The sequence below is a fragment of the Meles meles genome, chromosome 2 (assembly GCF_922984935.1).
Source record: "Meles meles chromosome 2, mMelMel3.1 paternal haplotype, whole genome shotgun sequence".
NCBI classification, from domain to species: Eukaryota; Metazoa; Chordata; class Mammalia; order Carnivora; family Mustelidae; genus Meles; species Meles meles.
The window spans coordinates 110,525,785-110,552,713 of NC_060067.1; the positions used below are offsets into that span (position 1 = coordinate 110,525,785).

Here is a 26,929-nt window from a genome sequence, read left to right on the forward strand (position 1 = left end):
ATAGATAAAAATCTAATCACCAAATCTTTGACATGGTAGAATCTAATGGTGATATTAGGCAAAGACATACGAATGTGCCATAAACACATGCAACAAACTGTAAAGAAAATGGAGATAAATTAAGCTACAAAGAATAGGAGCATATATAAGTATTATAGAACTACTGGGATGATTCACAAAAGTGGAGAGTTTTTTAATTGAGAAAAGTTAATAAAATGGAAGCTATAATTAAAGTTTTAAGAATATCACTGGCTTTCAGTCTCATATGGAAACTGAAGTTCCCTTAATTTTTTGCTACTATCTAGTAGCACTATGAAAATACATCTATGCTGTCCCCTCCAAGAAGATAACCAGATACTACAGAAGATATCACTGAGATCAACTGTAATTACTTTGGGTAGGTTAAGTAACAGTAGATAGTTTCCATAAGTAGAAATTCATTTATTTATTTACTCAGAATTTCATATACTTTAAGCCTACTACTAGAGCTAAGCTGAATGGAAAAAAGCTTTCATTAATCACCTTTGACATCCAGGGAAACCAAAGCATATGAAAAGGCAATGGTTTTGTGTGTACAGCCTCAATTATGTGTTAGTCAACTCAAGCAACCATTATGTACTCAATAATAGGTATGACACAGCTCTGGACATCAGCAACACTAAAACAGGCAGCCACAGGCAGCCTGCCTATACTGATGTTTCTAGTGTGGACATTCTTAAGAAGTATGGAAAATAATGATGTCTTCCTCATTAGAACTTTATAGCAGTGTTCTGTTAGATTTATCTCCATTTTTTATTAACAACCAGGCTGTGCAGAATAACACGGTCTTAAGAAATTACAGCAGAGTATCTTAAAGGAAAAGGAAATGTACGATGCCGTTGTGGGGATAACTGCCAGTGATTTTTGCGAAAATAACAATATATTCCTGAACATAAAGCCTCTGTAGAAGGCAGCTACAGTAGTAACGAAAAAAGTCGTCTTGAAACTTTTTAAAATTTAAATTCCTTAGTGTACATGATAATGTAGCAAAGTAAACAGGAAAAAAATTAAAACATTGTTTAAAAAAACATTAGGGGAAGCAGCTTATCCTTAGGGAGCCATGAGGTTGCCTTATTATTAAGTAGTTTATAATAGAGTTCGATGCATTTTCAAAGCTGGTTACAATCATTACCACAGCACACCCTTGTGAGGTAAGTGTATTATCATCTGCGGTTCATAAATGACAAAGCTGAGGCACTTGAATGATTAAGTCACTCGCCTAAGGAGAATGAGTCAACATCAAGAGTCATAGTTGAGCGACCTAACTTCTGACGATCAGTCAGTCCAGGGCTTAGTCAGCGGGGCCCAGAGTGGCTTCCCTGGCTGGCACCTGGACTTCGGCTATTTTCGTTCTCGTTAAGCAGAGTAGTGGAACCGAGAGGACAAAACTTTCAAATAATTTTTACTTCTACTCAAGATTTAGCCCTGAGGTCTTAATCTCAGAATTTGGGACAGGAAAAGTTGTCGGGTGTACTCCCCCTCCCCCAATCTGTGGCAAGTGGGTACTGCGGGCGGTTCCGCCACCCCTTTCGCAGTGATGGCAATGAGTGACCACCCTCGTTAGCAGAACAGGGGGACGGGGGAGGGTTGGTTTCTTTTTAAACAACGACTCTCCATCGCCGCCTCTTTCTGAAAGCAAGAAAAAATGGTGGGAAGTCAAACAAAATTTAAATAAACAACTTGTCCTAGGACCTCAACTAAGCAAATGAAGCCTCATTGTGCGTGCTGAGCCTGCAGTTCCCAACTTTCCGGGGAAGATGGGCGGACAGGGCAACAAAGGGCCCAGCAGGCATGCCTGGCAGTAAACGCGACAGTAGCTATCCAGGCGGAAGAGCACAGGACTGAAAACCAACCTCCGCCACGCTAGTGTCCGCCGCCGAGAACCGCGCACTCGACCCACCAACCACGTGACCAGTCCTTTTTTTTTTTTTTAAACTTCTTTGCCCTTAAAAAAGAGAGGGAGAGCGAGACTGAGCGAGAAAGACTCCACTTCCCAGAAGCCTCTTGTTACCCACGCAGCCGCAGTCGTGCGCAGGCGCCGCCGGGCCAAACGGACACGTCCGTCACGTGGACAGTAGCCGGCCAATCCGGTTTGAATCTCATTTTTTTCCTCTCACCCCCCCTTCAGGAGCGGTTGTGCGATCAGATCGATCTAAGATGGCGACTGTGGAACCGGTGAGTATTGCCTTCGCCCCCCCCCCCCACCGGTCCCCGCGCTCCGTCTCCCTTCGGACTGGGGGACCCCGCGGGACGGCGTTCCCGGCGCGCACGCTACCCCTTGCTGCCCCCCTCCCCCTCTTCTTGGGCCTGACCTCTCCGCGGGCAACGGGGGTCGCCCCGGAGGCTGGCCGAGGCGGCGTGTAGCGCACACGTTCTGGTGGGGGCCCGAGAGCAGGGGGAGAGGGGTGGGGGAGGGGCGGCACGGCGCCTCCTGCGGATCCGTGAGGTGGTCTGCTAGGGTGGAGAGTGATCGAGGTCCTGGGCTGGGTGTGGGTCCAGGATAAAAAGGCGCAGGACTGGCTCGAGCGGGTGCCCGGATCCGCAGGGAGGGTGGGTGGCGAGCCGGCCTGGAATGAGATGGAGGAGGGAGCCCCGGGGTAGCCTTTTCGTCCCTCTTTCCCTCCCGAGCTCCAGCCTGGGGGTTCGTGTGCGAGGCGCGCGGGAGTCTTTATACCGGTGGGCCAAGGGGCCGGTGGGCGCGCGTTGCGGGAGGGTGGGTTGGGCGGGAGTGGTTCTGCGGCACGCGCGGAGAAGCTTCGACCTCGCCGAGGGGAGCCGAGAGGGGCGAGCGCATGTTACTCCAGCGCGCCCGAGAGTTGCCGGGGTTGGCGGCAGGGGAGGCGAGAAAGGTTTGGGGCGGGGAGGAGAACCTCGTGTTGCGCGGTAGAGCTCCCAGAGTAGATTGAAAGGTGGTGGTGGTGAGAAAGGGGGATCACATTGTCCTCTCCCTTCCATGCTTGATACTGGGCTGTCATGGAGGAGGGAAGGGGGAGGAGCGAGGCCTACAGATCGCTGCTGCTGGGCTGGTTGTCGGCCGGACCTGCTGCATTTCACACGCGCCTGTCTTCCATTCATTCATCGTTTTCCGCGCAGTGCGCACGTCTCAAGAGAATGCGGATTGGTCTTGATCCATCTGTTCTTGCAAACCTTTATAGTCTGAAATGTTTCTGAGACATAGTTTATTGAAAATAGGAACTTAACTTTTAAAATCAGTTTTCTGTTTATTTTTTCCTTTACTCATTCTGCCGCTTTCTTTTCAGTTTAGGCACCATCTTAAACTTAGTGAAGCAAGCCGATCCCAGAACAGTAATTTGGTAGTTACCGTCCAAAGGAGAGGATATCTTTGTCATGTTTGGTTTTGTCGACACTGGCTCACTGAAACTTTACAGGCCTGTGTTGCAGTTTTAGGAATGTCACATCTAAGTGAAATTGTTTTAGAGGCATAATGGACTGTTTTAACAACTAGAAGACTTTGACACTCTGGAAGCAGTTCTAGACCTTGGTTGCCAGATATTTTTGTGTATCCTTAATGATAGTTTGTGATTTTGATAATGACTTAACCAGTTTGTTTTGACTTTTTAGAGACTTTAATAGCTAGATGAAAAATTAGTCATGGAAGGCTTGTAGAATACAAAAAGACTTATTTTTCATTAGGTTGGTGTGAACTATCCTTACCTTGTTGCCAGAGTTTACGGCAGTTCTTCTCTTTAGTTACTTGTTCTACATTGGTGCGTGTTTTCATTTATGTTCGCAGAACTCTCTTAACTTGCTGATACAGTTAACTGACTTTATAACATTAATGTTACATAAATAAAAAGGTAAAGGATGAAAATGAAAATACTCCCTTTTAACAGATTCCCGTGTCCACTTTTTACTGGATCTGCTCTCCTCCCTGCTGTTACCAATATCATTAAAAAGCATTTCAGCGAGTAATAGGCGAAAGGCTAAAACCTCTAAGCTGTGAAATGATGTATCCTGTGAAGTTTAAGTAACATTTAGGCCCTTTGGATTTTGCAAAGCTATGCAGGTTTCTTTCAGCCGCGCAGAACAGAACTACAAAGTGTTGAAGGACTATTTTGAGTCAGTGAACATTTATAGTCTGTTATGTTTAGGAGGCTATACCAAGGATGTTTTTTAGGATACAAAGTTATACAAAATGTGATTCTATACCTTGTTCAATTTAACTTTTAAGGAGCTTAATTCTCAGTGATGTGGTGGGTGATACAGTATATAGTATTCATTCTGTTGCTGACAGAAGGAAACTTGGATACTGCATTTAAATTTGGGGAGTAGAGAACATAAAAACCTAAAGTGTGTGAAGGTGGAAGGCCAGTAGTAGTTTGAAGATGTATGTAAAATACATTGACAACTGTTTATTTTTAGTGAGAATGACTTTTTTTTTGCACCTTTAATGCCCTTTTTACACAGGTTAGTCTTAGAATTCTTTGATGATTGTAAATACTGGTTTTTAAACCGCAGCTGATTAGTATTGATTATAGTTGAGGTATTCCTGCTGAAGCCTACAAAAACCATATTTATATTTGTTCATTGCTATTTCATCTAGCTTGTGAGTTTCCTTACTGCTTTTTTGTTGGGCATAATCAGTAAGCACTTAAGGAGTCATGGGCCTTTCCTGCTTGTCCCACCTTTTGTAGATATTTGGGATATTTTTAATGATGGAAATTACATAAAATATCAGTCATTTTCTGTTTGATATTTGATTTTTTTCAGATGTGTTTAAGAGATCAGTTACATTAAGATGTGGTTTACAGATACTAAATTTATTGAGAAGCTTGATAGGGCAAAGTAAAGGAAGCATTTTACCTCTCTGTAGGTAATATGGGAAAATTTTGAACATTGGGATAAACAATGTTTTCCTGTTACTCTTGGCATTTGAACTGTGGCTAGGTCAAAATTAGACTTTGTGGCTAGGTCAAAATTAGACTTAATATTAGTAGTGAAGATGGCAAGGCAGTTTCCCCAGGCCATCTTGCTTCCAGTGGCAAAACTTTTCTTTGTAGCTATCTTCATTCTGCATTCTTCATTGTTGGGCTGGTTTTTGACTTGTAGTTCTTTTTAAGGTAAGAGGTTTTGGGGGGTTTTTTGTTTGTTTGTTTAGTTAAACTGGAGGTATACAGTTTTACATTGTATCTCTTGGGTTTTTAAAACTAAGTTAATTGTGTAACTGGAATCAACTTGGACAGTGGGCAGAACTAATGTTTCCATTTTTACCCTTTAGAAACATGTTTTGTACTACAAGGAGCTTATTAAAAGTAAATAAGGCTTGGGCAACTGGGTGGCTCAGTGGGTTAAAGCCTCTGCCTTCCACTCAGGTCATGATCTCAGGGCCATGGGATCAAGCCCCACATCCGGCTCTCTGCTCAACCAGGGAACCTGCTCCCCCGCCCCCACCTGCCTCTCTGCCTACTTGTGATCTCTATCAAATTAAAAAAAAATCTTCTTAAAAATTTTTTAAAAAGTAAATAAGGCTTCCATATATATTGGCAAATCTGTTGTATATAAGTCAGTGTTTTTGGTTAATCAAAGACTGTTGATAGACAAACAGACCTTGCAAGTTAATACTATGTTTTCACCTTAATGAAAGAACCCAGTATATGTTTCAGAGTTCATTCATAAACCAAATAAATTTGGTTCTGGTGTTTGTATTTCAAATTTCACTTCATTTTATGCTTTGAATTAATACTATGCATAATCATTTGACCTAGAGAAATCCAATTTAGAAAGCAGTCCTAATTTATACACCGAAGTTGCAGAGCCTACAGTGTTAAATGAATTAGGTAAGCTTAATCCAATTTGGATAGCAAATTCTAGGCAATACTAAAATATGTTGTTTAATTTATATAAGGTTAAAAATTAGTAGAATACCTGGATATAACAAGGAACTTTGAAATGGTTACTCTAGCAAAGATAATTTCTACTTTTCCTTCTCTGCTACTACTGGAAATTTTCTTGCTCTTCTGGTACCTGTTAGTTTTTCCATCTTTATTGTAGAGATTTTTTAGAGAAGTGGAAAAGAGCAAGGGTTATAGTCTAATTTTAGTATGTTTGACCTTGACTGAAATTTCTAAGTTTAGCTGAGAAAATGGGAATAAGGTATCTTACAGTGATTTTGATTTTCAAGTTCAGTATTCAGAGATGACAGTTTGTTGGTTATGAAGACCTAGGTATACCAAGTTAATAGTCCATGAATGTGTTGCATGCAGGTGTATTCATGCATATGTATACTCACCTTTTCCTCTTTTTGCTCAGAAATTCATGTGGCTGCTTTTTGATTGATTATCAGTCCTTAGTCATTGGCAAGAAATGCATAGCTTACGCTGTATAATCCTGAGATACTCTTCCCACTCCTATCCCTATCATAAAAATCACTAGTGTTCATTTGAAAGTTCCTGTTTATGTCTGGAGGAAAAAAAAGGATCACTTTTGACTTGCAGGTACCTAGAATGTGGTCAGAAAATAAGTTCTTTTTTTCCCCCCCTCTTTTTGGAACTTTTGATACATCATTCCACAGAAACAATGGAAAGCTGTGATTTAGTCATATTGTTCAGTAAGTTTCTGTGACTTTAGGACAAATATAACCAGCATTGAATTTCCAGGGATATGGATATAGAGTTCTAAGCAATTGTCTTAAAAATGACTTTTAAGGGGTGCCTGGATGGCTTAGCCAGTTAAGCATCTCCCTTTGGCTCAGGTCATTGTCCCAGAGTCCTGGGATCCAGCCCTATGTAGGGCTCCCTGCCTGCTCCTCCTCCCTCTTCCTTTGCCATTCTTCCCTTCCCCACCCCCCACTCTGTCTCTCTGTCAGATAAATAAAATCTTAAAAAGACCTTTTAGCAGAACCTATTTGTAACTGATTTTTAATGTAGGCAGATCTTTATTTCTTAATTAAAATGTAGCACTTAGGTATGTCAGGCACCACATTACATACATTAATTCATTTAATCCTACAGAGCCCTGTGAAGGAGATATTATTATCCTTAATTCAGATGAGGAAACCAGGGCACAAAGCGATTAAGTTACTTTGTGTGACTAACTTGCTCAAGATCGCACAGCTAATAAATGGTGGGGTGGAGTTCAAACTAAAGCAGCAAATTCCAGCATATGTGTTCTTAACCGTGACACAGTCTTTCCAATGGCCATGTAATGTGTTTTCCTTATGTGATTAGGGAAGATTAATTTGATTAGATATTTTGCTGCAGCTCTAAAAGAAAATGTGTGGACATTTTAGGCTCTTTTGTACTACAGTGTTAGATAACTGATAACCGAAGTACAGTAAGAAAATAAATCCAAGGACTAAACAGGTTATTACACCTAAGTTTATATTTTAGAAACTGGTCCACAACATTTTGGATAGATTTCTGAAGAAAGCAAATGGTCACTTCCCTCCACCCCTTTCTCATTTGCTTTTGGACCTTCAAATCAAAAATCAAATGATTTGCCAATAAAATATTTTGGTAGTAAAGACACGGTAAGTTTTTAAGAATTTGTCATTATGGAATTTATTAATAACTACCTTTGTACTGTTAGTAATTTTGATGAAAGGACTAAGTTAAGCAGTTGTTTTGAAAATGTTTCAGTATAATAATTACTAGCCTTTTTTTTCTTTAACAGATTTATTTATCGTTTAGAGAGAGAGAGAGAGTGAGTGCCTGCGTTCAAGGGCATGAGCACCTGTTGGGGAGGTGTGGAGGGAGAGGGAGAGAGAATTTCAAGCAGACTCCCCACTGAATGTGGATCCAGATGCTCAATCTCATGAGATCATGACCTGAGCCTAAGTCAGGAGTCAGTTGCTTAGCCAGCTGAGGCACCCAAGCACCCCTAATGTTGCTAGTCTTAGAAGCTCAGGTGTTTGAGGAAGATAGTAGTAAGACCATTTCCCTGAAATTCAAGGCTTTACAGTAATTGTTAGAGCTAAAATGTATATTTGCATGTTTTTAGCTGTATGTTTTAAACTTGTTACTATAAAATGCTGTACAGAAATTATAATCTTCCAATGCTCTGCTTATTACAGTGACCATCAATAAGATTTTTATGTTTATGTGAATTAATGCGGTTTTTTTTTTAACATTTTATTTATGTAGAGAGAGGTAGCGCCAGTGGGGGGAAGGGCAGAGGGTAAGAGTGAGAGAATCTCAAGTGGCTGTACTAAGCATGGGGCCTGATGCAGGGTTGATCCCAGGACCCTGAGATCATGACCTGAGCTGCAGTCAAGAGTCGGACACTTAAATGACTGAGCCACCCAGGCGTCCTATGTTAGTGTTCTTATGAAGAATTTTTATGGGGTTTTACATAGTCATCTTAGGGCAACACCTTCTGCAGTCACAAAGTCTGATAACTTCCAAGTATTAACTAAGGAAAGAAAATTTAATATTTTAATGGAAAGATGAAACATCTTTTTCTTATTTTTCTCCCTCATTCTCTTAATATTTTGAGATAAATAATAGCTGGGGAATTCATATTTCAAGTAATTTTTTTCCCTGCCTAGCTTAGAACTCAAATTCAGGCCCTTGGCCCCAAGTTGTGTTACTATTCTATTCAAAATAAGAAACTGAAATTCAAGACTAAAAAGTAGGTCCTTGTTGTCAGTAAAACTCCTACCTTAAGCATAAATTGCTATATAGATCATTTTGCACAAGTAAATTAAATATAAAATTCTGTCTTTGAGGGGCGCCTGGGTGGCTGCAGTTAAGCCGCAGACTCTTGATTTTGGCTTAGGTCATGATCTCTGGGTCCTGGGTTTGAGCCCTGGGTCAGGCTCCATGCCCAGTGGGAGGTCTGCTTCTCTCTCTCCCTCTGCCCCTTCCCCCATGCATGTGCATGCTCCCTCAAATAAATCTTAAAAAAAAAAAAAAAAACCAAAAACCCACCGTTGAAAAGATATATCAAATGATTTATGGGCTGTGGTATGGAGCAATTCGGGTTTTTCTTTTCTTTTTTCTTGTCTCTTCTCTTCATTTGAACTTGTACACTGTATTTTTTAATAATGTTCAGGATTGTAAAATCTCATTTGGATTTCAGTTTTTAGGTAATTACCATTTAGCTTTTATTTCTTTTTTTTTCTAACTTTTTTCTTGAATTATAATACATGCTCATGGTCCAGAATTCAAATCGATCCCTTTAGCAGTGAAGTCTACAGCTCCATTGTCAGAATATATGTTTTTAAATGCATTAAGTAAAATACTTAGGATTACAAAAGAAACTGTATTGAAGTACAGTAAGGATTAACTGAGTTAACATACAGCATTAAGGATGCTGCTTAGACCAGGCTCATTCCTGTCTTTCCCCCCAACCTCCAAAGATTTTTTTTTTTTTGTGGGGAGAGAGAGAGTGCGTGCTAGTGTGCACATGAGTGGGTCGGTAAAGGGAGAGGGAGAGAGACTCTCAAGCAGACTCCCTGCTGAGTGCAGAGCCTATATGATCATGAGATCACAACCTGAGCTGAAACCAAGAAATGAGTTAAAAGCTTGACTAAACCACATGGGCACCCCGTCCTGTCTTTTTGTGGCTTAAAACCTATTTCCTGTCTATCTTTTCCAGCTGTCTAGTTCCCTTCTCCAATGCATCCACACTGTTAACCAGTTTTTTGAGGATTCTTTTAGATCAGGGCTGTCCAAGAGAACTTCTGTGATGGTAGAAATGTTCTATATTTGTGCTATTCAGTACAGTAGGTATTAGCCCTACATGGCTTTTGAGCACTTGAATTGTGACTGATTCCACCAAAGAAGTGAATTTTAAACTTCATTTAACTTTAATTTAAATGTCATTTTAATTACCTGAAATTTAATTTCATTTGTTGCTAGTGGCTACCAGATTGGACAGTGTAGCTGTAGAATCTAGACCTATCTGGTATAAACATATGTGTATTGTATTTGGCTTAACTTTGTAAGGTACAATCAACTATAACCAGTTTGGTTGGAGAAATTATCAAATTTTATCCTAGGGAAACTTCTGTATTTTAAACTTTCAAAGGCAATTATTTGCTCTTGTATGGATAATTAAAATTGTCCTATAGCCTTTTTGTGCTGTTTAAAAAAATTTGTGAATAGGCAGTACTTTATGTTGTTTGAAATTCAGATTTTGTACAAAAAACTATAGAGTGAAGTCTGTGTCTCAAGCTGATCCCATTCAGGTAGATCACTTCTAGACACAGCCAGCATCATCACTTCTTTCCATGGAAATTTGTATATATATAAGCAAAAAGGGTATATATTCTTTAAAAAAAAAAAAAAAAGTGGGCAACTGTATACACCAATCTGGCATATTATGTTTTTTTCACTTAATAGGTGTTTCAGAGCCTCACATATCAGCACATAAATCTTTTGCTTTTTTTTTTTTTTCTGATGGTATGTATTGCATGGTTTGGTCTTAAACATTGTTATTTCTGTATTGTATTTCTATACATTTGGGTTATTTCCAACTATTTGCATAATTCTATGGTGAATAGCCTTCTACTAAGGTTCCATACATGAGGTAGTATAGCTCTAAGGTAAATGTTTTGGCAATAAATTGAAAATTAAACTCTACTGGTTAGATAAAACACTTGTGATTACAGTTGGCTATCAGGATGTAATTTTTTAAGAACTAAAAAAAATTTTTTTTTACTTGACAGAGAGAAATCACAACTAGGCAGGCAGAGAGAGAGGAGGAAGCAGGCTCCGTGGCTCAGTGGGTTAGGACCTCTGCCTTCGGCTCGGGCCGTGATCCCAAGGTCCCCCGCGTCGGGCTCTCTGCTCCGCGGGGAGCCTGCTTCCTCCTCTCTCTCTGCCTGCCTCTCTGCCTAGTTGTGATTTCTCTCTGTCAAATAAAAAAATATTAAAAAAAAATTTTTTTTTTTAAAGATTTTATTTACTTATTTGACAGACAGAGATCACAAGTAGGCAGAGAGGCAGGCGGGGGTGGAGGGTGGCGGGAAGCAGGCTCCCTGCTGAGCAGAGAACCCTATGTGGGGCTGGATCCCAGGACCCTGGGATCATGACCTGAGTTGAAGGCAGAGGCTTTAATACACCTCTTTCTAATTGTGATTGATTTATATGTAAAAAACATAGAAGATGCACATGTGCATAAGTTTTAGAGTAAAAATAAATTGATGACCTATGTATTCATCACCTAAGACATCATCATGTCTTTATGATGGCTTCAGCTTCCTCGAATCTGTACTAAAGCCCCACTTGGGGGAACCAGTGGGCAAGATCATGAACATATTCTGGGAAACATAGGACTCCACAGTTGTTATCTGACAGGTTATGGTGTGAGCCAGGCAAAGAACCTTCATTTAGGAGTGTTTTGTGCTAGTAAGATGCTTTTGTGTTTTAAGTGTGAGTTCCTTGGTGTGAAATTTGTAGCTGTTTTAGGAGAAAGGGCACAAAGGAGAGAAAGGGAACTTTGTCAGCACAGGGTTAAGCTGAGTTAAGTTTAGTTAAAAATCTGGGCTAGACAAACCATGGCAATCAGTGTTTTAAGTGTAGAATAATAAGGATCTTGGTCATTATAGCCCATCAGAGGAAGAATGTAGCCGAATCACATTGCTCCGATCTGGATGTTGCTCCCTATACCTGGTGCACACCTGTCTTTGACTATGCTCGTGATTCCCTCATCTGACTTCCTTTGTGTATCTTGTTGTCTTACTTCGTTTTCTGTTTCATTTCAGTAGGTCACATCTCAAGTAATTTTTTGAGAAAAGATATATGAAGAGTTGGATATTTTTGAGACCTGGCCTATTAAGCAATGTCCTGTAGTTTGGCTGGGTGTAAAATTCTTTTCTTCAGAATGTTAGTCATTATTTCAGGTCATCATCTGTTGGTGGCTGTTTAAAGTCAGATACTCTGATAGCTACTTCTTTTCTCTTTCCTTTCCTTTCTTTTCCTCTTTTCTTTTCTTTGTGTGACCAGTTCTCCTACTTCAACCCCCAAATTTTTTTGTCCCCATTTCACAGTGACATGCTCCACTGTGCTAGGTACTCATTGCACTTTTTATTTATTTTTTTTTAAAGATTTTATTTATTTATTTGACAGAGAGAGATCACAAGTAGGCAGAGAGGCAGGCAGAGAGAGTGAGAGGGAAGCAGGCTCCCTGCCGAGCAGAGAGCCCGATGCGGGACTCGATCCCAGGACCCCGAGACCACGACCCGAGCCAAAGGCAGCGGCCTAAACCACTGAGCCACCCAGGTGCCCTCATTGCACTTTTTAATGTGGTAACTCCTATTCATCACTTTAGATTTATTTGTGACTTTCATTTCTCTTTTCTTTCCTCTCTTTAAAACAATTATTCAGATACTAGATCACCTAGCATGGTTCTCTGATTTTTTTTTTTTTTTTTTTTTTAAGTTTAAATCTTGCTTTCATTTTCTATCTTTTATTTTCTGGGAAATTTTATTTTCCAACCTTTTCTGTCATAATTTTAATTTCCAGATGTCTTCTCTTTTTTCTCTTTTCTTCTCAATGTTAACGTTACAGCTTCCTATAATTGCGATGCAACATTTTATCCTTTGGAGGATATATATAGGTACATATTTTTGAAGACATTTTCTTTTTCCTGCCTCTCCCCTCCAAGTTGCTTATTTTCTTTTTTATTTTTGAACTCATAGCAGCAATCCTGTGAAGGTGGAGGGAGGAAATTGAGGAATCTATTTATTTTTCAAATAGCTTTTGCCATATTCTCTTTATTTACCTCCTTTCACTGTCCATTCTAAAGGTGCTCCCAGCTTTTGAGACTTTTAGGATCTAGCTATATATATTGATTAGTGACCACTTGTCCATCTGTGTTCCAGCCCTTTTCCTTTTTTCCCTGCTCTTTCCATAGTTGTGGGCTTAGGAAAAAATCTGTTATAGTTTTATTGGGATTTTGAGAGGGAACAAAATTAAAATCATTTATTCAAACATTTGAGTACCTATCATGTGCTAGACACTTCTGAGTGCTTAACCCAGCTCTCCTTTGAGCTTAAAGTTACTGAATTACTAAATAGCAAAAAAGAAAGAAAGAGAAAGTAACACTTAGTATGACATTTAAAAAGTAACTTACTGCATTCTGGTAATAGAACAGAGTACTACAGTTTTTCTCTAACTAGGCAGAAAGTGCCAGGAATAATAAACCTAGCAAGTAATTGGCCACTTTCCTGTACCCAGGAGCCAGTGCCTTTAAGTGCCCAGAAATTATAAACCTAGCAAATAATTTGCAGAATTCATAAATGAAAGCTATACAGTTCTACTAAGGAATACAGTGGAGGGCTTTAATAAACAAAGTCATAATTTGCTTTTGGGAATGATTCAATATTGGGAAGATGTTAATTTTTCCTGAATTTAATGCTTAAATTCGGTATATACTGAATCAAAATGCCAGAATCATTGTAGAGGGACGGGGAACTATATGCTGAGGTCCACAAACTGGCCTTAGGGCTGTTCTTGTGTGGCCTGCTAGCTAAGAACGTGTGTTGTATTTCAGAGGGTTGTAAAACAAAACAGAATAAGTGATAGAAAGATTAGCCTAAAATATTTACTCCTTGACCCTTTATAGAAAAAGTTTGCAAACTCCTGCGTTATAAAATGATGATAAAGTTTATTTGAAAGGATAAAGCAATGAGAATTGGCAGTACATTTTTAAAGAGAAAAGAGGAATGGAGAACTTGACTTACAGTGAGAAAAAAATATTGAACAAAGTTAACTCTTAAAAAAGTATTGGTGTAAATGGGACTGACAGATCACTGGGACAGACTGAGCAGTCCATGAGATTCAAGTATATGTTTGGTTTCAGTACAATTTTGTTGTAATAAATTTGGAACATTTAGATCTGTGTGAAGAAAATAAAAGTCATTTGTAATCACAACAACTAGGTTTTCTTTGGTAATATTTTGTTTTTTCTTGTTTGTGGACTTTTTTTTTTCCTTACCTCATCTTTTGTACCTCTTTTCCTTTTTTTTTTTTTAAGATTTATTTATTTACTTGATAGAGACGGGCATATGAACGGGAGGGGCAGAGGAAGAGAGAATCTCAAGCAGACTCCACAATGAGCCCAGAGCCCAATGTGGGGCTCCATATCTCAGGATCCTGAAATCCCGGCCTGAGCTGAAACCAAGAGTTGAAGGCTTAACAGACTGCGCCACCGAGGCGCCTCTTTTGCTTTTAAATAACAGTATTTTTAAGAGCAATTTTTGATTCACTACAAAATTGAGAGGAAGGTAGAGAGGCTTCTGGTATACTTCTGTATGCACAGCCCCCAAACCCCCCACCCCACATTCCATACCTGAGTGGAACATATGTTATACCAAATGAACCTACATTGACACATCATTGTCATCTGAAGTCTCTAGTTTACATTAGGGTTTACTCTTGTTGTTGTACAGCCTTTGGGTTTGGACAAATTGTGACATGTATTTACCATTGTATCATACAGAAGGAGTTTCACTGCCTAAAATCTTCTGTTTTCTGCTTATTCATCCCTCCTTTCTAACCCCCTGCAACCACTGATGTTTTTACTACCCGTATAGTTTTGCCTTTTCCAGAATGTCATATAGTTGGAATCGTTCAGCATGTAGTCTTTTCAGATTGACTTCTTTCACTTAGTATCATTCCTCCGTGTCTTTTCACGGTTTGATAGCTCATTTCTTTTTGCGCAGAACAAAATGTTAACCATAGTTTATTTAGGACTTCTTAAAAAGTGCCTCCCTCCACTGGAAAAATGAAGTGATTCTTTGTACAGTTCTGTAGTCTGTCTTTTCTCACATTTACATTAGCATCTTAAAGTAATTTTCTAAGCATCACATTTAGTGCCTATATTGTGAACACCATAGTAGATCTCTTGCTTTTTGGTCATAAATTTTTATATATGTTTGACTGTACTTTTTATTTACTAACATAAAATACACAGAACTGTTAGTGTCCTGATACTTTTTTTGAAGAAATCTTAGAAGTATAATTACTGAGTTAAAGAATAAAGCTCTTTTTATATTTGGAAGCTTGTAGTTCATTAACTTAAGCTCAGTAAGTGAAAGGGTATAACCTACTCTGTAAACCTGGGGACATTTGAAACTGTGACTGTCTCTAGTTTTCTAATTTTTTAAAGAAATATAGGTTGATTTCTTCTGGAAGATAATTTAAATATTTGAAATAAGAAAGGACAACTCTAATTTTCTTACTAAAATTATTGTTTTGGGGCCCCGGCTGGCTCATTTGGTAGAGCATGACTTTTGATCCTCAGGCATGAGTTTGAGCCCCTCACTGGATATAGAGATTACTTCTAAAAAAAAAAAAAAAAAAGTTTATATCACAATTTTAATCTTTAACTTTTAACATTATAGAACTTCTAAAAAACATGTAGAATTTAGAAAATTCAGCTGTAAAAAAAGCAGCTGCTTACTTGTTTAACTGGGACTATAAAGATTTCAATCAGTGTCATGAAATTTTAGTTAAAATTTTAAAAGGAATAAACTTAAAAAGAATCAGTAGTTAAATTCTTTACAATGTTTGCCTTGCAAATTGTAATTATGAAGCCTTAAAAAATAATTGAAATAGAAATTGCCATGCTACTGGAACCAGTGTAATTTTGTGCAGTGAAAGTGCTTGTCCTTACATGATTTTAATGTTATTTGGAGCACTTTTTAATTTTGTATAGTGTTTTAACTCCTATAAATTTCCTTAGTTGTTATAATGTGAGTCTTTTTATATATGAGTCTTTCGGTAGTCTTCGGTTTAAGTAGCATTGACATTTAAGTTTTATCATTAGCCTTCTTATCTTTCTATATGACACATGTTTATTTTTTATCTCTCTGTCATCACATTTTCCTTTCTGAATTTGGAATCTTCTCCTAAGCTACATAAGATGTGCAGTGTAATTTGGCTGACAGATTTCAAATGAAAAAAGATGCCTCCAAGTCTTTCTAGTAAAGAGTTAAAGATACATGCATCCAAGTTATAAAACTTGTATTCCATAAGGTCAGAAATTCAAGTGTGGCCTGTAGGGAATTTTTTTTTTTTAATATTAGTAAAATGTGGTTAAGTATATCTTGCTGCCTATCCAGAAATAACATTTTTAGCTATAGAGCTGCAAAGTTAATCAACTCTGTTCACTGAAAAGTTTAGTACTTACTAGTCATTAATTTTAGTACTTACTAATTAGTCAGGTAATTAGGCTATTGTTACTTAAATAGATTGAACAGCTATTAAATTTTGCAGTACTTATAGATATGACACAATTTGTACAAATCATCACAGCTCTTCCTTTCTATAGCTCACCTTCCAATATTTTTTGTTGTGTAGATGCCATTTTACATCAGTTGAAAAGAATGTTAAAAAGTAATGTCTTTTGAATCAGAATTGATATTTAGGGTCTCATCGTCCTTCACCTGAAAAAAATTTCTCCATTTGAACTGTCCCTTAAGCTTAAAAGGTTTGTATTTTGCTAAATCTGCTTATGTTGTTTTTCCACCTTGACGTTTTAGTTTAGAGCATGAAAGTCACTATTTTGATTCTTCATTACAGACAAGGAAGAAGATCTGCAAAATCCACAGCTTCCACTTTTGTGAAGAGTGATGTCAATTAGCTGATACTACTTTAACAACCAAAATAATTGATTTAATTATTTGTGGTTAATTTTCAGTGTTTACACCAATTTTTTTTTTTATTCCTTACAAGGCAAGTGGTAAGACTGCTTGTTCTTATGAACTAGTTAATTAGTCATACTAATTTACATATGGAGAGTGCTGGGGGAGATGCATTGTTTGCTAAAAAGAGACCTGGGAGCTGAATGTTTGGAGACTAAAGGGAAGAGTAATATATCTTGAGGTCTGTTTACGTATCTTACTTACATGAAATGATTTTCTCCTTTCAGTTATTTGTATCCATAAAGAGAGGATTTTATTTATATTTGACTGTATTTCTGAGATATTTGACCATATAGGCATTTAGTATGCTATCTTACATAATACTATAAACTCACTATAATTGATCATTGGCATTTACTTGCTTTTTTTCCTGGTGGAATTGTGTGTGTGTGTGTTGGGAGTAAGGTATACCATTCATGCCTTTTTTCTAGTTTATTGACAGTGCCATGCATTTGCAAGATAGTGAAGGTATTGAGTCCGAGGCTGTGGCACAAGGCATAGTACATACTGTAGTATTGTGCAGCCTGGAAAGAATACCCTGATAACCTTATATAAATTTTTATCCAACTCTGGGCACTTTGGGGAGTGAACGAAGATTCTGCTGACACACTGAAACAATAAACAGGTAAAAAACCAGGACATATGATATCCCTAGCTGTGAATCCTGATGGTCCTGGATTCAAATGTAGCATACAGCCAAGCCATATTAACTTCTAGCACTTAAATTTGAAGAGCAGAGAGCATTAGTAGTTTCACAGTATTGTGAAGATTGAATATATTGAGATTATATAAATATTGAAATAATGTAGGAAAAATTATGTAGCACATTAATAGTAACTGCTTGGCAAATATTACTATCAAGTAAAAACTCATAGTTTGGATGAAGTGTGAGGGTGGGTGTTACCACTTTAAAAGTCACAACGCACCATTCTTTTCTGTTCTTACTTATTCTCATTATTTCGTATCTTTAATGTATGTGGTGCTTTCAGTTTACTGAAATGTTAGGTGAGTAACTTATAGAGGTAATTACAACTCTCTTTGCCAAAATAGCATTTACATTTCTCTTACGGCCACAAATGATCTTTTCTAACTCAACTAAAGAACAGTGAAGCAAGGGGTATATATAAGGAAGTGCTACTGAAAAGAGGATATTATTATCCATTATTCGGTGCTCTGTTGAACTTGCCTGAAATTACACAACTGTGAATGGCAGAGCCGGGATTCCAACCTGGGTAGCCTGGCTACAGAGTACATGATCTAAACCAGTGTCCCTCATACTCTGGTAGAAAGTTATTTATTTCTTTATTTCTTTATTTATAAAGTCCTTACTTTTTAAGGAATCTCTGTACCCAATGTGAAACTAGAACTTATGGCCCCAAGATCAAGAGTCCAATGATCTACCGACTGAACCATCCAGACACCCCTTTTATTTTTTTTTGTTTTTTTTTTTTTATTTTTTAAAAATTTTATTTTATTTTATTTTTTTACTTATTTTTTTCCATTTTATTTATTTTTTCAGCGTAACAGTATTCTTTATTTTGTTTTTAAACAATTGCTTGTGTAATGTTTTTATAAATCCTAAAAATAGGATTAAAAAAAATAAAGAAATGCAAACATGTAAGCCTGAGTTTGCTGTTACTAGTTTTGACAGGTACAAAAATACTGTCAGATTGTTGTAAAGTTTTCTAAGTACTTACTTCCCATTTCTATACCTACCCTAGTTGTAGACTATAACCAGCAGAAATCTGTGGACTGCATTTTGAGTTACTGCTTTAACTCTTTTTAGTGCCAGGGGAACTGTCTTCAAATTAAGTTTTAGGTGATGTCCTAAAGCTGTGTGTGTGGAGGGGGGACGGTGGAAGTTCTTAGTAATATTTGTTCAGTGAAGTAACAGGACACTAATTGAGTGTCCTGAGGGGAAGGCTCATTGTTATTTCTAGAAAAGGTAGTTTGTAAGTGTTTGAGTTGAGAGTTAATGAAAAATCTTGAGTGTTTACAACCATGGAAAAGCATACTGTGGTTTTGGAATTCAGGCACTGTAGATTTGAACATGGCTAGAAGGAAGAATCTAAACTTAGAGAAATGATGCTATATCTGGGAAGTATTTAGCTTTTTTTTTTTTAAGATTTATTTATGAGAGAGAGAGATTGAGAGAGAACTTGCGCGTGCAAGAGAGGGACACAAGCAGGGGAGTGTGGGAGAGGGAGAAGCAGGCTTCTGGCGGAGTATGGAGCCGGATGTGGAGCTCGATCCCAGAGTCCTGGGATCATGACGTGAACTGAAGGCAGATGCTTAAGGACTGAGTCACTGTGTTAAGCTTTATTATATTAGGATTGTCCAACAAAGTTAATATTGTGTTTGATACATGTGCTAGTTTTCACAGAATGTTACTACATTCTGAGATGTAGCAACAATTAGAAGCTTCCTGAGATTCTTTGCAGCTGAGTGTTAAACTTGCCCCACTCTTGCTTTACTTTTTTTCAACTTCTTCTCTTGTTATGACAGTTACTGAGCTCTGGGACCACTAAATTATAAGACTACATTTTTATTTGAATCTCATAAACTCAGCAAATCTAAAACCATGTTTAATATTTTGCACTTAAACTGGTTGTCTTTTCTATTCCCATACTTGTCATCAGTATTTAATCACTTTGATCTGTGAGTGAATGGCTTCCATTGCTCACAAGATGAAAGGTTAGGGACACCTGGGTGGCTCAGTGCATTAAGCCGCTGCCTTTGGCTCAGGTCATGATCTCAGGGTCCTGGGATCGAGTCCCGCATCGGGCTCTCTGCTCAGCAGGGAGCCTGCTTCCCTTTCTCTCTCTCTGCCTGCCTCTCTGCCTACTTGTGATCTCTCTGTCAGATAAATAAAATCTTTAAAAAAAAAAAAAACAAGATGAAAGGTTAGCTTGACCGTTGAGGCCTTTCAGTCTCCCTTCAACCCCACTGTTCTAGTCTGTCTTTGTTTTCATGAGCCCTCTCTTTCAGTCTCATTGGTTCCTTACCATCTTCTAGTTAAACCCGGTACCATCTCATAGCTTTGTGCTCTCCATTCTGCCCACCTGAAATAGGTTATACTAGAGTTTTTCAAGTATAGTTTGTCTTTTAGGTTAAAAATGCATTTGATAACTTAGACCAAAATTAACACAGGAAACAGCAGGTGTTGGTGAGGATGTGGAGAAAGGGGAACCCTCTTGCACTGTTGGTGGGAATGCAGACTGGTGCAGCCACTCTGGAGAACAGTATGGACGTTCCTCAGAAAGTTAAAAATAGAAATGCCCCATGATCCGGCAATTGCACTGCTAGGTATTTACCCAAAGGATACAAAAATACTGAGTCAAAGGGATACATGCACCCCAGTGTTTATAGCAGCATTATCAGCAATAGCAGAGTTATGGCAAGAGCCTAAGTGTATGTCAATTGATAAATGGATAAAGAAGATGTGCGTGCGTGCGCACGTGCGCGCGCGCACACAGGAATATTACTCAGCCATCAAAAAAAATTAAATCTTGCCATTTGCAATGACATGGAGGGAGCTAAAGAGCATTATGCTAAGCTAAGTCACTCAGAGAAGGACAAATTCACTCATGGGAAATTTAAGAAACAAAACAAATGAACACAGGGGTTAAATAAGAGACAGACCAAGAAACAGACTGTTAACTATAGACAAACTGAGGGTTACTGGAGGGAAGGTGGGTGGGAGGATGGGTTAAATAGGTGGTAGGGATTAAGGAGGCCACTTGTTGTGATGAGCACCAGGGGTTGTATGTGAGTGTTGAATCACTAAATTCTATACCTGAAACTAATATTACACTGTATGTTAACTGGACTTTAGATAAAAACTTGGAAAGAAAAAACTGCATTTGATTACTCTTGAGAGTACAGTAACCTGTTAAATTAGCCTTTTGTGTTTTATTTGCATAATTTTAAATTTATGAATACTGGTAAAACGTGGATATTTAAGATGTAATTCTCAATAAAATTTGCTTACAGAGGAGCTTAGAGCGAAGGTAGAAGGATGTGGTGGAAGTAAAGAATTGTTTTTAAATTGAGTGTAAATTTAGAGCTTTTATTGTCTACTCTATATACAAAGCAACTCTAAAAATGACAAGTTATAAAACACATTTTTTTAGTTCTTATACAGATCATACAATAATCTTACTTGCTTTACTTGCTACTTTGATGATCTTACATATTTAAAAATAAATAACTGAGTCAGTTGTTAAAGATACCATGAAAAGTCCTACCGTAGAGTTTTCAGGGAGAATTTTATGAAGTTGGTGTTAACAAACAAAACTGTACCTATTTTTTGGTAATCCTAAGTCTCCGATAGCTTTCCAAATAATTCTAAGAGGAGATAAAAATTCCAAGATAATTTATTTTCAAATTCAATTTATATTAGTAGTACTTAGTAAATTAGAACAAAAAGTGAGTAATTTGGAGATTTGTTATGGTTAGAGGCTTATGCTTAAGTGATGAGTGAACTAAAATAATTTTTGTTCCAGTTATTTAAAAAATAACCTATTTTTTTCTAATTTGGCATATGCTCATAATTATAAATCATTTTTAAATCAAAGGATTTAATATAGTATGGCCATCATTCACATCATTTTTCATTGTGTATGTTGCTATAGATTCAGAAGTTTATGTAGGAATTGGACTTTCCCCATAGAGAACTACTGTCACAGAATTAGCCTGGAAGTCTTAAATAACCTCCTACACTGATTATACTTTTTCTTTTGTTTTATCTAAGTTTTTTTAAAAAAGCATCCTGATTATTTGAATCGAAGCTGAGAGGTCTTATAACAATAAAATAATAAGTTGAAAGAAATTAACAGAGAAGCATGTCTCAACAGTCTTGTTTTGTTTTATTTCTTCACAATAATTTATAGTTGCAAGAAACTTAAAAGGTGAATGGTTGATAAATTTTTGGTTTAGATTTTGGTTTTAAATTTCTGCAGATTAAGAATGAATTGATGAGACAAGTAAGATGGTCATAACAAAATACGGCCTAAATAAGAAAATGTATGCCAAAAAATGTGACTTTTCTTTTTATTTTAATGTGCCCTTTCATATGTGGTTTTTAATATTAATGTTTTCATAAGTAAATTCCATCATGAAGTGATTGCTGACTTTTACTAGATTTGGTTTGTGCCGTGTTAAAGAGTATTTTCATTCTATCTTGGAGATAATAGGCTATTAAAACCACTGTTGCTTTATTAAAAGAGTTTGAAAAATTCTTAAGTTAAAAATTTGAACATGAGGGGCGCCTGGATGGCACAGTCAGTTGAGCATCCTACTCTTGGTTTTTGTTCAGGTCATGATTTTAGGGTCATGAGATTGAGCTCTGCTTAAGACTCTCTCTCTCTTTACTCCTCCCTTCCATGTGCTCTCTCTCTCAAATACATAAAATCTTAAAAAAAAAAAAATTGAACACGAAACTATTAAAACTGCAGATGGTGACTTAAAAGGCTAAATAAAAGAAACATCAGTCCACTGCTTAAAATCTTTAAAAGGGAGATGGGTGCCTGAGTGGCTCAGTAGGTTAAGCATCTGCCCTGGGCTCAAGTTGACTGAGCCCCCAGTCAGGGGGCTTGCTCAGCAGGGAGCCTCCTCCCCCTCTGCTGTCTTCCCTGCTTATGCTCTCTTGTTCTGTTTCTGTCAAATAAATAAAATCTTAAAAGTTTTAAATACTGAAAGATGATTTTTTAATAATTTGGGGGGGTTAGAATATTTGTCTTAACATTTAGTGTATTTGTGTAATATTAAAAGTGAAGCCTGAAAGATTTTTACATTTTTATAAAATCACATACATTTATTTAAAGTTGAGTACTTAATTTTATTTGTAAGAAAAATTCAAAACTATAGATTCTTAATGTAAAGACTGAAACATCAGTTAAGGTAGGATTTTTAACTTGAAAGAAACTTAAATTCTAGGAACTTAATATACTTTTTCCTGAATTATTACCTGCTTTTAGTTCCTATGTGTCCAGAAATTTTTAATACCATCTAAGTCTTTGATCATTCTCCTCGTTGTGAAAAGATTCAAGTAACCGAAAAGGAAGGAAAATACTAAGTTTAGCAGGTGACATTTTGGATCTCATGAAACTTGTAATTATTCATACTGAAATTAATTCATTGTTTTTATGTGCTGCTGACATAAACTGTTTAAGTAAACATTGTGAAAGTATGGTTTGTATTGAGGATTTGGAACTTAGGAGTAAATTTTACTCGTCTCAATGTAGGTAAATAAGATCATTTATAGTACTTAACTTCTGAAGGAAGAATGTGTTGTACACCCAGCTTTACCAATTTATATATACCCAGTTCTTTGCTAGAACCATCATTGCTATTTTAAACTCCATAAGACATCATTATTATTGTTCTTCTAAACCGTTCATAGTCTTTGACAAATTGATCTACCTGTTTACATTTTCTAGTGATTTTTCATTCTTTTTTACATATTCATGTTCCTGCCTGGGCTCTCTAGCCTGAAGACTTTTCCTTTGGTGTTTGTTCCTCTTTATTTTGGATTTGTATGTATGTGTTGAGGAAGAGGGGGTTGTTTCTGTCTGTGTGCATCTGTGTATTTATCCAGTTCTGAAGGATGTTTTTCCTAGGCACTGAATTCTAGGTTAACAATTTTTCTTTCAGTGTAGAGATGTCATTCTGTTGTCTTAGTAGCTTCCATAGTTTCTTTGGGAAGTTAGCTGTTAATCTTATTATTCTTATGAAAGGGGTGTGTGTGTTTGTGTGTCTGTGTCCTCTTTCCTAATTACTTATAATGTGACTTCTTTAAGTTTTCAGTAGTTTGAATTTGATATGCCTAGGTATAATTTTGTTTGTATTTTACTGCTTGGAGTTCCTTGAGCTTGTTGAATCTGTGACTTGCGTTTCTGATGAGATTTGGTAAATTTTGGTCATTGTTTGTATATTGCTTCTTTGATTCTCTCATCTTGTCCTTGAATTTTTTAACCATTTTCCACAGTGTTTACCGTCTATTTTTCTCTCTGTCTGTATTTATTTGAGTATCTTCTGTTGACCTGTGTTTGAGTTCACCAATCTCACATTCTGCAGAGTTGAATTTGTTGTTATCATTCAGTGAACTCTTTTAAGTTTTATTTATTTATTTATTTATTTATTTGAGAGCTAGAGAGCTTGAGCTTGAGCAGAGGGAATGAGAATCTCAGGCAGATTCCTTGCTGAGTGTGGAGCCCCACATGGGGCTCTCTTTCATGACTGTGAGTTTATTACCTGAGCTAAAACAAAGAGTCGGACGCCTAACCGACTTTGCCACCCTGGTGCCCCCCATTCAAGGAACTCTTAATTTCAGACATTGTACTTGGCAGTTCCATAATGTTTATTTGGTTCTCTTCAAAAATAGATTTTCATTATCTTTTCAAAAACTCCACATTTTTTTTTCATCTTTTCCCCTATCTTTTCTCCTATTTTATAGAGTAATCTTGTTTATTACATCTTTGTTTGCTGTTTTCATGTCTTGATGTCTTTCTGTGGACAGGTTAATCTCTTGATCATTAGTGACTTAAAAAATTGTTTGCCCCTGCAAAGAATTTTGGAACAGTCAGGGTGTTCAGGGTGTTCAGACTGGGTAGAACAGTCAGTTAAGCATCTGCCTTCATCTCAGATCACAATCTCAGATCCCTGAATCGAGTCCTTCATCTGGCTCCTTGCTTAGCCGGGAGCCTGCTTCTCCCTCTCCCTCTGCTGCTCCCACCTGCTTATACTCTCTCACACTCGCTCTCTCTGAATATATAAGAATACATAACATATCATAAGATTTATTTATTTATTTACTTGAAAGAGAGCGAAGAGTAAGATACAGCACAAAAGGGGAGCAACAGGCAGATGGAGCGAGCAGAAGAAGCAGTCTCCCTGCTGAGCAAGGAGCCCAATTCAGGGCTTAATCCCAGGATCCTGGGATTGTGACCTGAGCTGAAGGCAGACATTTAACTGACTGAGCCACCCAGACGCCCCATGAATAAATAAAATCTTTAAAAAAAAATTCTTTGCATGTCTAGTAATGTTTGATTGTTGGATAGGATATTGTAAATAGCATTCATAGAGACACAGAATTATGTTCTCTTCTGAAGAATGTAGAGTTTGGTTCTTGGAGGCAATTAATTTGTAGGTAGATTACCTTGATCCTGTCAAAGAGTGGTTTTAGGATTTGTTAGACAGATGTATTTCACCTGATTTCCTTTCTAGGACTTCATCTGAAAGCTGAGGATTTTCACTCACCCACTCTGGTGTGAACCCAGTCTTGCTAATGGTGTTCAGCCCCTGAAGTCTTGGCTGAGCTTTCTCTGCTAGACTACCCAGAGCTGTACTCTGAACATCACAGCTTAGGAACTAGCCAAGGATCTCTGAGGGACTTTTACATAGATTTTTGAGGCTTAACATCTTTGTAGCCCACTTTTCTCTACTACCCTGTCTCTCTAAGCCCACTTAGTCTGTAACTGTTGCCTGTTTCTTGATCCATTGAGACTGCCTATCTGGAAATTATTGATTTTAAGCTGGTGGGTTAAAGAATGGCATTTTGTAATTATCTATACGCAAATGTAAATTGTGATGGAAAAATCCTGGTAAAAAACGGTGATTTTAGGGCATTGACTGTATAAATTTTGGGGTCTTAATTGCTTTTAAACATTTACGTTTATTTCTTACATAATCAAGCCAATAAGTTCCAGCTGTGCTAATTGGCATTACAGTTGTGAGCAAAATCAAGGCATAACCTCTATTATAAGCAACTTCATAGGCTAGTAGAAATTAGCTCCTAGACATGTCATGTTATTAAGGAAAATGTATTTTGTAAAATGAATACTTAACACCTGTCTTATAGATCCTCCATCCCTGATTTGCACAATCCTGTTAAAGTGAACATACATCTCTGTTGTTTTGCTAGTTCAGTTGAAATATGATCCCTAGACTCTTTTTGTGGTGCCCTTTTTGAAAAAAATCAGGTTTTGTTTTAGCTTCTGGTGCCTTTCTGTGGTATCCAGCTGTGTTGACAGTAGTTTATAATTGGGTGAAGAGCTACATGGAGCAATGTGGAGAACACAGATTATCCCCAAGCTCCTTTTTTTCCTGACATTTTTTAAGGATTCTTTTTTTTTTTTTTTTTTTTAAGAGTTCATTTTTTTGACAGAGAGAGAGGACCAGCAAGGGGACTGGCAGGCAGAGGGAGAAGCAAGGATCCATCCCAGGACCCTGGGATCATGACACAAGCCAAAGGCAGAGGCTTAAGTGACTGAGCCACCCAGGCATCCCTTTTCCCGACATTTGTAGATGACAATAATATGTCTAACCTACAAGAAGATTTAGGATCAAGCCAACATCAAGCTTTTATGCCTGGGGCCTTTGAAAGTGATACAGTTGCTGAACTTCTGAGTTACCATATAATAAATAGTGTGACAAGAAGGAAGAGCCTGTGCAGTATTGCCTTCATCAGTTTATAAGCTTTCTTTTGTCATATTACACTCTCCAAACTTTAGGCACACTTCCTCCACCCTCCGAACTGTACGTAGTACTTTAGTGGTATGTTAGGAAAGACAGCTGATTCTTTAACTTTGTTGCATGGTGTCTAACAATCTTTCTGATACCAAAATGTGTAAGTGACAGATAACTGTATATAGTATTGTTACTGTGTTTTTATTGAGAAGCCTTTTGCTCTTAGTGAAGAGATGCTAGAATGGAGAATCTGGTGGTTTTCTCAGTGTTTGTGGCCTATTTTATGAAATGCTTTTATAATTCTTAAAGAATATTGGCAGTATTTGATTTAGAGTATTGCTATCATAGTTATGTTAAGAAATTTAAAATAATATTTTTATTTTCCATTAGGAAACCACCCCTACTCCTAATCCCCCGCCTACAGAAGAAGAGAAAACAGAATCTAATCAGGAGGTTGCTAACCCAGAACACTATATTAAACATCCTTTACAGAACAGGTAAGCCTTCTGACACATTAGGTTCTTCTGACTGAGGCAATGAGGTGAATGGTAAAATAGGACAGGTTTGGGGGGAACAATTAAGTGAGACTAGTTTTATTTATATTAGGTTGACGATTCCATTTTCACTTGGATAACCTGTTTTTAGCAAGCAGTTTTATGTGCAAGTCTTGAGCACAGAAAAGAGAACTGGTTGAGACATTGGGTTTAAAGTCTTATCAGTAATTGGTGATAAGTGAAACTATATAGCAAATGAATTCTCTTTGAAGTGAACTTGACTCAAGACAAGGTTTGGATACCAGCTTATAATGGA

General features: G+C 37.5%; 1 protein-coding gene across 1 annotated transcript in view; it reads left to right on the forward strand.

Annotated features, from left to right (window-relative positions):
• The first annotated feature begins 2,092 nt into the window (after positions 1 to 2,092).
• EIF4E (eukaryotic translation initiation factor 4E) overlaps positions 2,093 to 26,929 on the forward strand; it is a 44,438-nt gene continuing 19,601 nt past the window's right edge. Inside the window, exons 1-2 of the mRNA XM_045997146.1 lie at positions 2,093 to 2,214; positions 26,510 to 26,616. Of these exons, the coding sequence (XP_045853102.1) occupies positions 2,197 to 2,214; positions 26,510 to 26,616 (125 nt within the window). The 5' untranslated portion in view covers positions 2,093 to 2,196. The remainder of the gene's footprint in view (positions 2,215 to 26,509; positions 26,617 to 26,929) is intronic.